General features: G+C 44.4%; 1 protein-coding gene across 1 annotated transcript in view; it reads right to left on the bottom strand.

Moving 5' to 3' along the window:
* LOC311244845 (cadherin EGF LAG seven-pass G-type receptor 1-like) overlaps window positions 1–13,391 on the bottom strand; it is a gene marked incomplete at its 5' end in the record, with an annotated part of 142,700 nt that overhangs the window by 82,373 nt on the left and 46,936 nt on the right. Inside the window, 3 exon segments of the mRNA XM_084334527.1 lie at window positions 3,380–3,468; window positions 6,816–6,931; window positions 10,757–10,982. Of these exon segments, the coding sequence (XP_084190653.1) occupies window positions 3,380–3,468; window positions 6,816–6,931; window positions 10,757–10,982 (431 nt within the window).

Raw genomic sequence — 13,391 nt, forward strand, 5'->3', positions numbered from 1 at the left:
AAAACATTTACCGGTACTGACTTTAACTAAAACTCTTTTAAATGCTCATACGCCGACGCCGTAGAGTCTGACTCTGAGCGAGTGCTGCTGCTCTACTACCAGACTCCCCGAAGCTCCGCCCAGAGCGGTTGCCAGATTGGGTGGTTTTCCGCATCATTTTGAAGCCTGTTTACGGTGTGTTTTAACTGGGTTTTCGGCTGAAAGGCATATGAAATCTGGCGCACTTTTGAACGCCGTTATAATACAGTGCTGAGAATGAACGCACTTTTGAACGCCGTTATACAGCGCTGAGAATGAACGCGTTCTCAATTACGTTCATCTAGCGGAAATACAATACGTTCAGTTCACGTTTGCCCAGAATACGAACGCGTTCATGAACGATTGTTCATTGAACGCGTTCAGGTACATCACTGCCTCAGTGTCTTACGAGTTGAAATGAAAGGTTTGAAATTAAATTAAATTAAATGCTGTAAATCAGTGCATCAAGATTTAAGGTGTCATCAAGTATAACTTTTTGCAGTTGGCTGACCAGTTAGTGCCCGAAAGTAGCTATTACACCAGAAAGAGTTTATGTAAATGTGGGACTCAGAGCAGAAAAGGTACCGAACTCTGTACTTTTAAGGGAACCGACCGATGTACTACCGAGTACCGATTCACACTAGATCAATTGGTACCACATTTCGGTACCTTTACATGTTTAGTATAAGAGTGTAATATACTAGACAAGAGGAGCCTTTTTGCTTGGAAAGACCAGACGAGGTCAGAGGAGTTTGATCATATTTACTGAGGATGGCCAGATAATATAAAGATAAACATTTAAAAACATAATACATGATCATATGATTTATTTTGTGTGGTGTGTTACAACAATAACTAACAAAATGTTCTAAATAAATAACAATGTGGAAATAGATTTTTTTTACAAATATAAATATAAAAATAATATAAATATAAAAAATGCATTTTATTACAGAGAGAGGTAAGTACAGAAAAAAGGTACCGTTGGGTACCGATACCGAATTCCAGGAACTGGTACTGGTACCGGTATCGGTTCAAATGTGAACGGTACCCAACCCTACTGTCTGTCCTAGTGTCCTAGGAGTTCATCCATTGTCTATTGTCTCTTGATGACATCATGACTAGAGTCTCGTCTCTCTGGCGTTCAGCTTAAGGAGTTAATTAATAAAGTACTTCTATTCTATTCTATTCAAAACCGAGCTGTGCGGTATTTACAGAAACAACATACGTGAGTTATATTTCATGGCGGACTTTCCCTTTAAGTTTGCTCATTAAGTCTCGTAATGGGGAAAGGCTACAGGAGGAGTAGGTTGAACCGGGAGGAACAACTGACGGCTGGTGTTGCTGTGAGACCCCAAGCAGCTTATTGTCCCCCTAGAGAATGAAACAGCATGGGGGACGGACAGTGTTTGTGTTTCTCCCTGGGGGACAAATATGAATGGAGGGAGGGAGGGAGGGAGGGAGGGAGGGAGGGGGGTGGGTTAAGGATGCTCCTTCAGTGAATTAAGAGGAAAACTGGGGAAGTGCAAGGACAGCAATAAAAGTGAATGCCCAGTAAGAGAGTCCATTTGTAAATGGACTGCATTTATATATAGTGCTTTTATCCAAAGCGCTTTACAACTTATACCTCACATTCAACCATTCACACACTCAGCGTAGGGAACCATGCAAGGTGCCAACCTGCAGTATACAGTACTGTATATTTGAATATCGTATATGTCACAAACGTAACAGTACTAAATACCTGTATGTCCCTATGCCATAAATGTCATGTATGTTGTGTATCATGTCATAAATGTCAATATGAATTGAAAATGGGGGACCCTGATGTAAACAAGACGAAAGTCTTTCTCTGGTCTGCATCCCCTTAACAATTGTGTGTATTGAGCCGTACTGTATTGTACCCATTCTGCAATCTGTTAATAAAGTTTTCATTCATTCATTCATCTCAAAGTCCCCTTGTCTTGCTCAAGGACAGGAGCCGGGTGGAGCCGCTCTATCTCCTGAGCCACTGTCCCCCCCCCCCCCCCCCCCCCCCGTCACTTTTGTACTTATGCACGGAACAACAAGATGTCCAGGAATATCTACAAGCTGTGTTTACTGTATCGCCTATTGTATAGACATCATCAGTGCCTCGTAACTTTCCACTAAAACTATGAGGAGAACAAAAGCTGCGCTGCTCTCACAGCAGGTGTCATCATTTAACGTCGTGGCCATAACGACTTCCTCCTGTTCCAGGAAAGATCAAAAGACTGTATAAAAGAGAAAGAAAGAACGAACGAACGAACGAACGAACGAACGAAAGAAAGAAAGAAAGAAAGAAAGAAAGAAAGAAAGAAAGAAAGAAAGAAAGAAAGAAAGAAAGAAAGAAAAAAAAGGGGGGAAAAAGCAGAAATCTAAAAATACAATAGCTAACTCTGTTTGTGCTCTTCCTGTTTAGAAATGTAGACGCAGACACTCCACCCTCACGATCGCGACAACACCCAATCGAGACAGGCATCTCAGATATGCAGACGCCTCTTCTAAAAAAAAGTGTCGCTGTCAATTGGTGGCATCAAATCACGTAAACAAGAACCGGCGTGTCTGTTCCCATAGCAACGGCAAAGCCCTGGCAACCGCTTGAACTTGAAATCCCCAAAACAGAGGGAGTGGAGAGGGGGGGTTGTGAGGTTGTCCCACTTCAGCGACCTTCGAACTATTGACTCATTGTTAGTGACAATCTTAATCTTACCACTGTCCTAATTATGACGGAGTGATGGGGGTTCAAATTGTCTGTGTTGTGTTTCCATATGCTTGGTCTCACAACAAGTAGCAATAACACATGCACACACACACACACACACACACACACACACACACACACACACACGCAAATTAGGATATGGATATGGCAACACATTAGCCCAATAGTATCAGTTTGTATGGAACAATAGCTCTGTCCTCACCCAGTTCACTGTCATAACTGACGCTTGACTGACACCCAGGGCCCCCCCACCCATCCAAGGAAACTATAAAAGAAGGAAGGGTCATCACGTCACATTGGTGCAAAGTGTGGGAACTTTCAGTTCGGCCGACATTGAGTTGAATGGGATCAGCCGTCCTTGTTTATGACATTCAAACAGGTTATTACCTCGGATGTCAGGCAATGTGTTGCATTGTTAACTAGCTAACGTTTGATATATATCGGTTGGTGTATATTTCCTCAGATGGCTTGTATATTTAGAATTTTAATAGAGACTTCAATAGAACCGGTACCAAAGTCTGACACCAAGCAGAGCATAGAACGCTGGTGTTCTGACGTGACGACCCTTTCCTTCTTTTATAGTTCCCTTGCACTGGTCCAGGAAGTACATGTGCTCACCTTGTTGTAGTACTGCAGCTGCACCATGTGCCACTGGCCGTCGCTGACCCCACCCAGGACGAAGGGCGACACCGTGGTGTTGGTCTCTCCTGAAGGGAAATCAAGGTTTTATCGACTGTGTGTTTTTGCACCAGCTGGGGTTCGACCTTTAACCCTGCGAGGCCCTCGGTTTTTATTTTCTGACCACATTTACATAGTCAATGGGTCCTGTTGGTCAGCCTCACAATGCTATTGGATAGTAAATGTGTTTATATAGGTCCCACATTCTGGCCTCTGAAGTTGCTAATTTAATTTGGGCCTCACGGGGGGTTAATAGATCATTCCTGTGTCGTTAAGAACCGGGTCAAACTGGAATGCGTGGTTTGGTAACTGTGGTGACTTGACCGCTATTGGCTAAATGTAGCCGCCGTTAATGCTAAACGAATGGGAGTCATATCATGACATGTTTTATAATTTTTCATCGTAAAAACAGCAACAACAACAATAGTACTCTGTTTTAATCCATATGCACATAAGATGCAATGCTTGTTAATTTAACATTAACTTTGGCTAAATGTTGCTAATGTTTGTGTAGTAATGACTAAAGCCAGCATTCCAGTCTCAACTAAAAGTCTTGTCGAATGTAATGTTTTATGTTTTGTGTGGACCCCAGGAAGACTAGTTGTTGTCATGCAACAGCTAATGGGGATCCTAATAAACTCAATAAACTCAACTCAACTGGTTCATAAAGTCGAGCTGCAACAGCTTTTTATTTTTGTATCCACTTTTTTCTCCTTCTTGTTCTGTTTTTCTCCCATCCCAATTTAGTCGTGCCAATTCCCCCCCTCCCCTGTCTTGATCGTTGCTTGCATGTGCTGGTCGGTCGTAGGGAAGGTTGAATAATCTATCACATGTCCCCTCCGATACATGCGGAGTCAGCCATCCACATCTTTTCACCTGCCAGCGCGGACTCTCATTGGCGAGGTGTAACGTGTGGGAAGCTCACACTACCCTCGCCATCTCCTGTCCTTGCTGTGCAGGCGCCCTGACCGACCTGTAGGAGTCGCTGTTTTACAACGACCAGATTACCACCCAACGACTTCCCTCCCGCTGACTCTGCCAATTGAGTCAGTATGACGGCCGGCCCAAGCCGTAGGCAACGCCGACAGCCGGATTCGATACCGGTGTCTCTCGCGTTGGTGACGAGCGCTGCGCCACCCAGCCGCCCCCGAGCTGCAATGGCTTATGGAGTATATAAATATGAACAATAAAAAACAACTAACACAGGGATCATTCTTTAACAGGTTTACTTAAAAGTTCTCCGAACTTTAAAGGTTCAGAGAAGCTGAGCCATTCTCAAGAGTTTGACCTCCAAAGGTCCACTTTAATATCAAAGCTACTCATCCGGTAAACAGACAGTTACGGAGACTCAGGGGTTAGTTAATTGTTATTTACCTAAGCAGTACCTTCATGACAGCGATCCCCTCCCTAACCCAACCGACTGTAACACGCTGCTCTGGCTCTGTTTAATCATCCTTTTTTCCCAGGTATCTCGAGGCTAGGCAAAGTGACCTCTGACCCTTCCTCCTGATCATAATTCACCTCCCTAATAAGACGTCACATTCCACAGACAAAGGGTTGTTTGTTTGAGGAACACATGCTGGTCATCTCCAAAAGCGAATAGTTAATTATAAAAAATAAAAGAAAACATAATATTGAACGTTTCCTTCAAAAACAATAAATATTTATACACACACGAAGATTTGTGAGGGATTTGTGATTTGTTTTAGTCTAGTGGGTTTGGAAAGTTCAGGCTGACTGTACACATTCAGGTACAAAAAGCATACAATGACAATTATAGGAATGTTCAGAATGGTGCCATCAAAGCAGGCATGAACTGAGACTTGCCATGGATATGAATCTGTCCTTGCCGCTTTACGCAGTGGAAAACGTCATGCACATTACCTGAAATGTACTGGAACGATTCGGCAATACAGCTAAACACACCCAATATAATTCATTTTCTCAGAGGAAAGGTTGGAATTATTTCCATACAGTATGCACAAGCCAGGTCCTATAGCATAGAATAGAATCTCAAAATTGTGGATTTAATGGTGGTTTTTGTTGTGGATCTATTGTGATGTTTCTTCTTGATCTGTGAAGCCCATGGGGGCAATTCGTTGTGATTTCGGGGCTATACAAATACATTTGATTTGATATTGCAGAGGAGCACTGGACAGCCACAGTCCTGCAGTGTTGTAGTTGAGTCACTAAATCTCGAGTCTGAGTCGAGTCTCGAGTCCCCAGTGTTCGAGTCCGGGTCCAAGTCAGAGTCGAGTCCCCATTACCCTAGTCCTAGTCCGAGTCCGAGTCAACCATCAAGGTTGAGTCCACTCCACTCTGGCAGTCAAAGAGCTGACATACTAATAAAAAAAGGTCTATATTAAACATAAATGACACAGCCATCACCAGTTCACCACCCAATTTAAATAATGTTACAGTATTAATATAGCCATCAATATCTTAGGGCCTATTACAAAAATATATTAAAATAAATAACTATATTTATTAGGGATGCTCGATATTGGCTTTTTTTTTACCGATACCGATATACCGATATTGTCCAACTCTTAATTTCCGATACCGATATCAACCGATACCGATATATGCTGGGTTCCCCAGCCCCACAAAAAACGGAATAATTTCAGGTAATTAACATACATATATCTTGGTGTGGAATTAACACAACATTATGCATACTTTTGACAATAAATAAAATCAGAATTTGTTCTTACTTGCTTGCCTGGGTAAATAAAGGTTATAGAAACGTAAAAAAAAAATATATATATATATATATATATATATATATATTTTTTTTTAAACCGATACCGATGTTTTCCCGATATCACATTTTAATGCCAATATCGGCGGATAATATCGGTAGGCCGATAATATCGGACATCCCTAATATTTATCAATTAACAAGTCCGAGTCCTGGTCTGCACCTTCCGAGTCCAAATGCAGTCAGTGCTCAAGTCACAAGTCCTGAAAATCCGCCCAGGACTCGAGTAGCTCCTACAACACCGCCTGCAGTCACAAGGAGCCGTGGGGGTTAAGTGTAGGCATCGAAGGAGGGGAGGGAATTATTTGTTCACTTCTCCCACCCCCCAGATTTCCCCCCCCCCCCGCCGGCACTGGGGATCAAACCGCCGAGCTTCAGATCAAGAAGAGCCCCCCGCTTCTCTATCTGTCAGCGGCACGCTGGGTGCCCCCTGGGTGGTTCGAAATGAAACGCTTTCCCCTCTGAGGTGTGGATCTGACAAAAAAAAACGCTGCTCAAAACATTTCAAAGCGGAACTGGATGAGAGGCCCGAGAGAGAGAGAGAGAGAGAGAGAGCATAAAGAAGATCCAGAGAAGGAGAGGGGAAAGATAATGACGAGACGTCCTCCTCCTCACCGGCTGAGAAGGTGAGCTGCACTTGCTCCTCGATGATCTCGATGGCGATGAAGTCGTGCTTCTCGTTGAACCGCCCGTTGTACAGCAGCAGGGCGTCCCGCTCTCTGGTGGCGAACCTGGAGACGAGAGAGAGGAGCGCGTCAGTCTCAAGTTTAACTGGCACATACATTCAAGTGTACAGTGCAGTCAATGCAATGAGATTCAGATTCAGATGACTTTATTCACCATATTGTATACACAAATGGAACGTGATACAACATTTCAGTGCGTAACCTTTTTTCACAAATAATAATAAATAATAATAAAGTGCAAAACAGGACAGAAGAGTGAGACAACGATAAGACAATAAAGTGCAGTGGTTGGGGACATGTTTACAGTGCAGCACAAAGTTCAAAGTTCAAAGTTCAAAAGCACTTTGCCCTGGCACTCTCTCAGCCCTTAAAAACCTATACATAATAACCTAAGCTGTTACCTAAGAATAACAACAACAACATACAATAAAAAAAACAATAGCAGCAATTAATAAAATAATAAAACATTTTAAAACAATTAAAAGAACAATAAGAACATACAATAAAAGCACAAATGAATAATACATAGAAATAACAACAACATACAATAAAAACACGAGCAGCATCTAATAAAATAATAAAACATTTAAAAACAATTAAAAGAACAATAAGAACATACAATAAAAGCACCAATGAATAATACATAGAAAATCGACAAATAAATAAATTTTTCATGTGTGAAATTCATTCGGTTTTTTTGTAAATGGTAAATGGACTTCATTTATATAGAGCTTTTATCCAAATTAGCGCTTTAGAATTCATGCCTCACATTCACCCATTCACGGCGGAGGCGACCACGCAAGGTGCCAACCTGCTCATCGGGAGCAGTTAGGGGTTTTAGTGTCTTGCTCAAGGACATGTCGACACGCTGCCCGGAAGGAGAGGGAATCGAACCGGGAACCTTCCGATTACCAGGCAACCGCTCTACCTCCTGAGCCACTGTCGCTGTAAGGGAGGGATGGACAAGCTTTTACATAATACCAGTAGTAGAAGTCTCTACATTCCTCAAATACTTGACTTATTTAGCAAAAACAACGGATGTTTGATAATACTGACTCTCTTGTGGCGTCGACTCACAGCACAATAGATAGGATGGAACAATACGAGATATGACAGAGTGAACTTTAATGACAGGAAATGAGAGAGAATGGAAAACGAGACGAAGGGGGGAAAAGGTGGACAGAGGAAGTAAAAAGAAAAAGGGAACTTGGAAAATGAAAAAGAGGGAGGGTTGGCGGTGTGGGGACAGAATTAGGACCTGGGGGACGGTGAGTTGGGACTCACGCCCACGTCAATTAGGGGGGAACCTGCCGCTGAGCGATGTGACGGACGCTGAGGGATCAGAAGGCACATGGTACGAGGGCAGCTGCACAGGAAGCCGTGACAAACAAAGCACAACACCGAGCGCATGCGGGAGGCCAGGCGCGCCGCGTCACTTCCTGTTGTCTTTCTTCTTCTTCTCCTTCTCTCCAGGGAATGCGAGATGGATGCTAACCTGTCAAAACTCATATTATCAAAACTCTAAACCTCACCGAAAGACGTCAAAAGGTGGACGTCATACTGCGCCGGGTTTGCTCGCTTATTTTGGACTTCTTTTGTTCGTTTTTATTATTATTAAAACGCACACAAAATTCCGTCAATATTAGTACATCTCTAGAACATTCAGTTAAATTATAAAATGATAAAAGCTACGAGCAGTGGGTGGTTGTTGGAGCACTTTTCTGTCTGTATCCGCAGATGATTGTAAGGGGAAGCAGAGGAGTGGATGTTTCTGGCCGACAGCGGGGGGTTGATAACGGCATCCTGTGGGTGGTCAGGTGCCTGGAAGGCATGTTTTCCTTCCTGAGTCAGCAGTTGCTGGATGAAACGAGGGCTTCAGACAGATCTGCCTCCACATGTCTGCCCGGTGACGAGACAAGGGCCTCTAACTAGGTAATATTTATTACCGTCACTATGGATACCGCATTCTTGCGTGTTACAATGCTATCCGACGGCATCGGTGAGTCCGTGAATGTTATCCGATGCTTTTCGTGTGGATTGACGGCTCGACGCTCAAGCTACAGTAGTCCAGGTGTACGTGAACGAGAGTGGCCATCTGTCGCACCATACTACTACATACTATGTTGTTTATTATAGCAAGGGGCGATTTCATTCAAGTGACTTTACTTTAATACATACAATACATACATACATACATACATACATACATACATACATACATACATACATACATACATACATACATACATACATACATTTTACTGTATATTTCTGTATATTTTGGGTGTATAGTTTATATTTAAGAGTTTAGAATGTATATACATACATACCAGAATGTATAACCCCGACCGTATTTTATTCTTTATTCAATTTTATTCAAATTTTTTATATTATTATATTCTTATTCTTATTTTAGTCCTATTGACTACCTAAAATGTTATTGTTGTTCTATGTGAGCGATCTGTAGTGCAGAATTTCCCTCGGGATTATTAAAGGATTTATATTCTATTCTATTCATATCCAACAACACAACGCAGAGTCCATCCTGAAGGAAGACAGGATAAATAACATTCATTAAAAGTCAACGAAATCTAACACTAACCACGTAACTAAATACAACATGTGTACACAACATGTGTACTACACGTCAGACCACAACATGTGTACTACACGTCAGACCACAACATGTGTACTACACGTCAGACAGCAACATGTGTACTACACGTCAGACCACAACATGTGTACTACACGTCAGACCACAACATGTGTACTACACGTCAGACCACAACATGTGTAACACACGTCAGACAGCAACATGTGTACTACACGTCAGACCACAACATGTGTAACACACGTCAGACAAATTACTGCAGGCAAATACAGTGGGACGTATTCTATAGGGTTCAGGATTCTACCACATTTCCATTACGTTCAGTTGTTACACATTCAGGTTTTTTTAACGCTCATGATTGTTCTACATCTTTGATAATCTAATAATATTACTAATTAAAAAAATATAAAAAATATCTTAAAAAAAAAAAAAAATAGAAAAATACAATACACAAAAACACAATAAAAACCAGCATAATAATGATGTATGAAAAAGGTGACAGTGCTGAGAGTGGAGAGTGAATTCTAGAGGTATATATACTGTAGCGTGTGATTGTATATTGTATTTGATCTTGGTACTTTTTTATCATCTATTCTATTTTATTCTATTATTATTATTATTGTATTTTTTGCACAATCAAAGCGGGCACGGCCACCTTCATTTCACTATATGTATGTGACGAATACATCTCTTGAATCTAGTTGTATACACCCTGCCTCAGTGACTCAGAGCCCCCGAGGCGCTCCAGTTATAGCACTCACATGAATGAGGGGCGGCTACGTGGCGTAGTGGGCAAGGCGCTCGCCACGAATGACGGAGACGCTGGGTTCGCCTGTTCGAGCCCAGCGCTCCACATTGCTTTCAGTTTAGCTGGTCGTCCGTACTAATACACATTGGCCGTATTAGGGGGTCGGAAACTGATGGGTGGGGATCGGGCGTTGTGGACAGCGACTCCTACAGGTCGGTTGGTGCGCCTGCGCAGTAGAATCAGGAAGTGTCGGGGGCAGCGTGAGCCTCCCACGCGTTACTCCTCGCCACTGAGAGATCGAGCTGCGCAGGTGAAAAGATGCGACTGCTGTTACCTCAAGTACCGGAGGGGACTTGTGCCATGTATGACTTAGTCCACATTGCAGCCGGCTTGTGGGAGGCAAGAAACAGCGTTCGTGACAGGGGAGGGTTGAATTGGAGATACGAAATTGGGATGGGAGAAAAATATAGAAAAATGGGAGAAAAGGTGGATACAAAAAAAAAGCACTCACATGAAGGAGAGGGTGAAGTGGAACCTCTGCCGGAGCCCCCTGAAGGTGACGAAGGACTGTCCCGGGAAGCTGCGGGTGGTCACCTCGCAGTAGGGCTTCTGGTACTCCCCTCCCGGGGGACACTGGCACAGGAAGCCCCCCACCAGCAGGTCCACGCAGCGGGCCCCGTTCTTACAGACCCCAGGGACGCAGCGGCCGGAGAGGGAGTTCACCTCGCAGTGTTCGCCTGGACGGATGGGGGAACGTGAGGTTAAAGGAACACGCCACCATTTTGGAAATTAGCTCACCGTCTTCTCCAGAGAGAGACGAGAAGATAGATACCAGTCTCCTCTCTGTGCGTTCAGTAGAAAGCGATCTGGCTGCACGTTAGCCTAGCTTAGCACAATGAATGGAAGCGGACAGTGTCGGTTAGCCTTCGGGAGAGCTGTTAGTTGGACACAATGCCTAGGCTACCACACTACACAGAAGGTTAACCCTTTCACTACCACACTACAGACGGTTAACCGTCTGTAGTGTGGTATTGAAAGGGTTAACCTTCTGTAGTGTGGTAGTGAAAGGTTAACCTTCTGTAGTGTGGTAGTGAAAGGTTAACCTTCTGTAGTGTGGTAGTGAAAGGTTAACCGTCTGTAGTGTGGTAGTGAAAGGTTAACCGTCTGTAGTGTGGTAGTGAAAGGGTTAACCCTCTGTAGTGTGGTAGTGAAAGGTTAACCGTCTGTAGTGTGGTATTGAAAGGGTTAACCTTCTGTAGTGTGGTAGTGAAAGGTTAACCTTCTGTAGTGTGGTAGTGAAAGGTTAACCGTCTGTAGTGTGGTAGTGAAAGGGTTAACCGTCTGTAGTGTGGTAGTGAAAGGTTAACCTTCTGTAGTGTGGTAGTGAAAGGGTTAACCTTCTGTAGTGTGGTAGTGAAAGGTTAACCTTCTGTAGTGTGGTAGTCAAGGGTTAACCTTCTGTAGTGTGGTAGTGAAAGGGTTAACCTTCTGTAGTGTGGTAGTGAAAGGTTAACCGTCTGTAGTGTGGTAGTGAAGGGTTAACCTTCTGTAGTGTGGTAGTGAAAGGTTAACCGTCTGTAGTGTGGTAGTGAAAGGTTAACCGTCTGTAGTGTGGTAGTGAAAGGTTAACCGTCTGTAGTGTGGTAGTGAAAGGTTAACCGTCTGTAGTGTGGTAGTGAAAGGGTTAACCTTCTGTAGTGTGGTAGTGAAAGGGTTAAGGTCCATTAAACAGGACGTCTGTACCTCAAAACGGGGGCCTTGACTGACAGTGTTTCAACCCATGCTTAGGGGCCTGCTGTCATCAGTCACCTCTTTGAAGCGTGAAACTTCCTCCCAGCCTAAGCGACTGTTCCTCCCACAACCGGGAAGAGACGATGACAGGCAACCCCCCCCCCCCCCCCCCCCCCTCCGACCAACCCCCCCTACACACAGTTCAATCCCACCACAACGTGCCTTGCCTCCAAGTTTGTCTGAATGATCTCAGAGAGAGGGAACAGAGGTAACACCCCCCCCCCCCTCCCCTCCTCCCCCCCCCCCCCCCCCCCTCTCCTCCTACACCAGTGTGTCAGAACAGACGGGGGTTGTTGTGAGCACCATGCTCAGTGACCCGAACTGACCACTCTTCTGGATTTTGGAACCGAGCGGCTTGTGGCGTAATGACAGCGGGGGGACGATGACGTGTCTCTGAGCCCCCCGAACCACGGACCACGGACCACCCCGGTGGTCTGTTAAGACACCTGTCACACTCGCAGCCCCCCCACCTCCTCTTCATTCTGTACAGCGTCCCGCTTCGTTGGGCAGCGCTAACGTGTCGTGGTGACGACAGCTCCAGAAATGGAGACGACCTGAGAGACTGACGTTAGCGGCCGGGTGACGACTTCACTCGCGCTGCCCGGTGTTTAACTCTCAACTCGGGATGACCGGGAGAAAGTAGAAGGGACGACGTTGTGGCTAGTAGAGGATTATGTAACTGTGTGTATATGTAAACGTTATTTTGAGATTTGTGCAGAGTGTGCACATATCTGTTAGTACTATAAAGATTATCATACCGAGCCGCCTTGAGGAAATCTTGAAATTCCTCGTTGGATTTCAGGCCTCCGGGGGCTTATTAAAGGATAATAAAAAAATCAAACCTCAAAGACGCCACGAAGCAAACGGGGGAACAAGCTTCTCACAGGGTTAACTAACAAACAACGGTAGGAACCGCTAACCCGCACGACGACGGCACACATTCCGCAGAGATTTCCCTCAGCCTTCGGGTCTCGTATAAACAATATCCAGTGTCCCAAATCACTGTGACAAGATGGAGAGATAAAGAGGGACACCTACGATTTTAACGCAGCCGTCAGAATCCCAGCTCCGGGGGGGGGCAGATAAGGACCGTTCGCCCGACTGCGAGACGGATCATCTTCGGTTCGGACAGAATCGGGAGGGATCCCTTTTTTTTTTTGTGAAAGTGTGAGAAACCCGAGAGCAGGACTGTCAGTTCAGCCATCAGCACCTTCTATAATGGCCTGAGTATCCCGGAGCAGGGCAGGAGTCTTCAAAGGACCCGAGGGCCACGGTTTGATTAGCAGGTAACAGGCCCCCTCGTGGAATTCTGCCCTGGGCTGAAGGCCTTATCTTTAATGAGGCCGGATCATGTG

This window comes from Notolepis coatsorum, assembly GCF_963971535.1.
Source record: "Notolepis coatsorum genome assembly, chromosome: 18".
In the NCBI taxonomy this organism is placed as follows: domain Eukaryota; kingdom Metazoa; phylum Chordata; class Actinopteri; order Aulopiformes; family Paralepididae; genus Notolepis; species Notolepis coatsorum.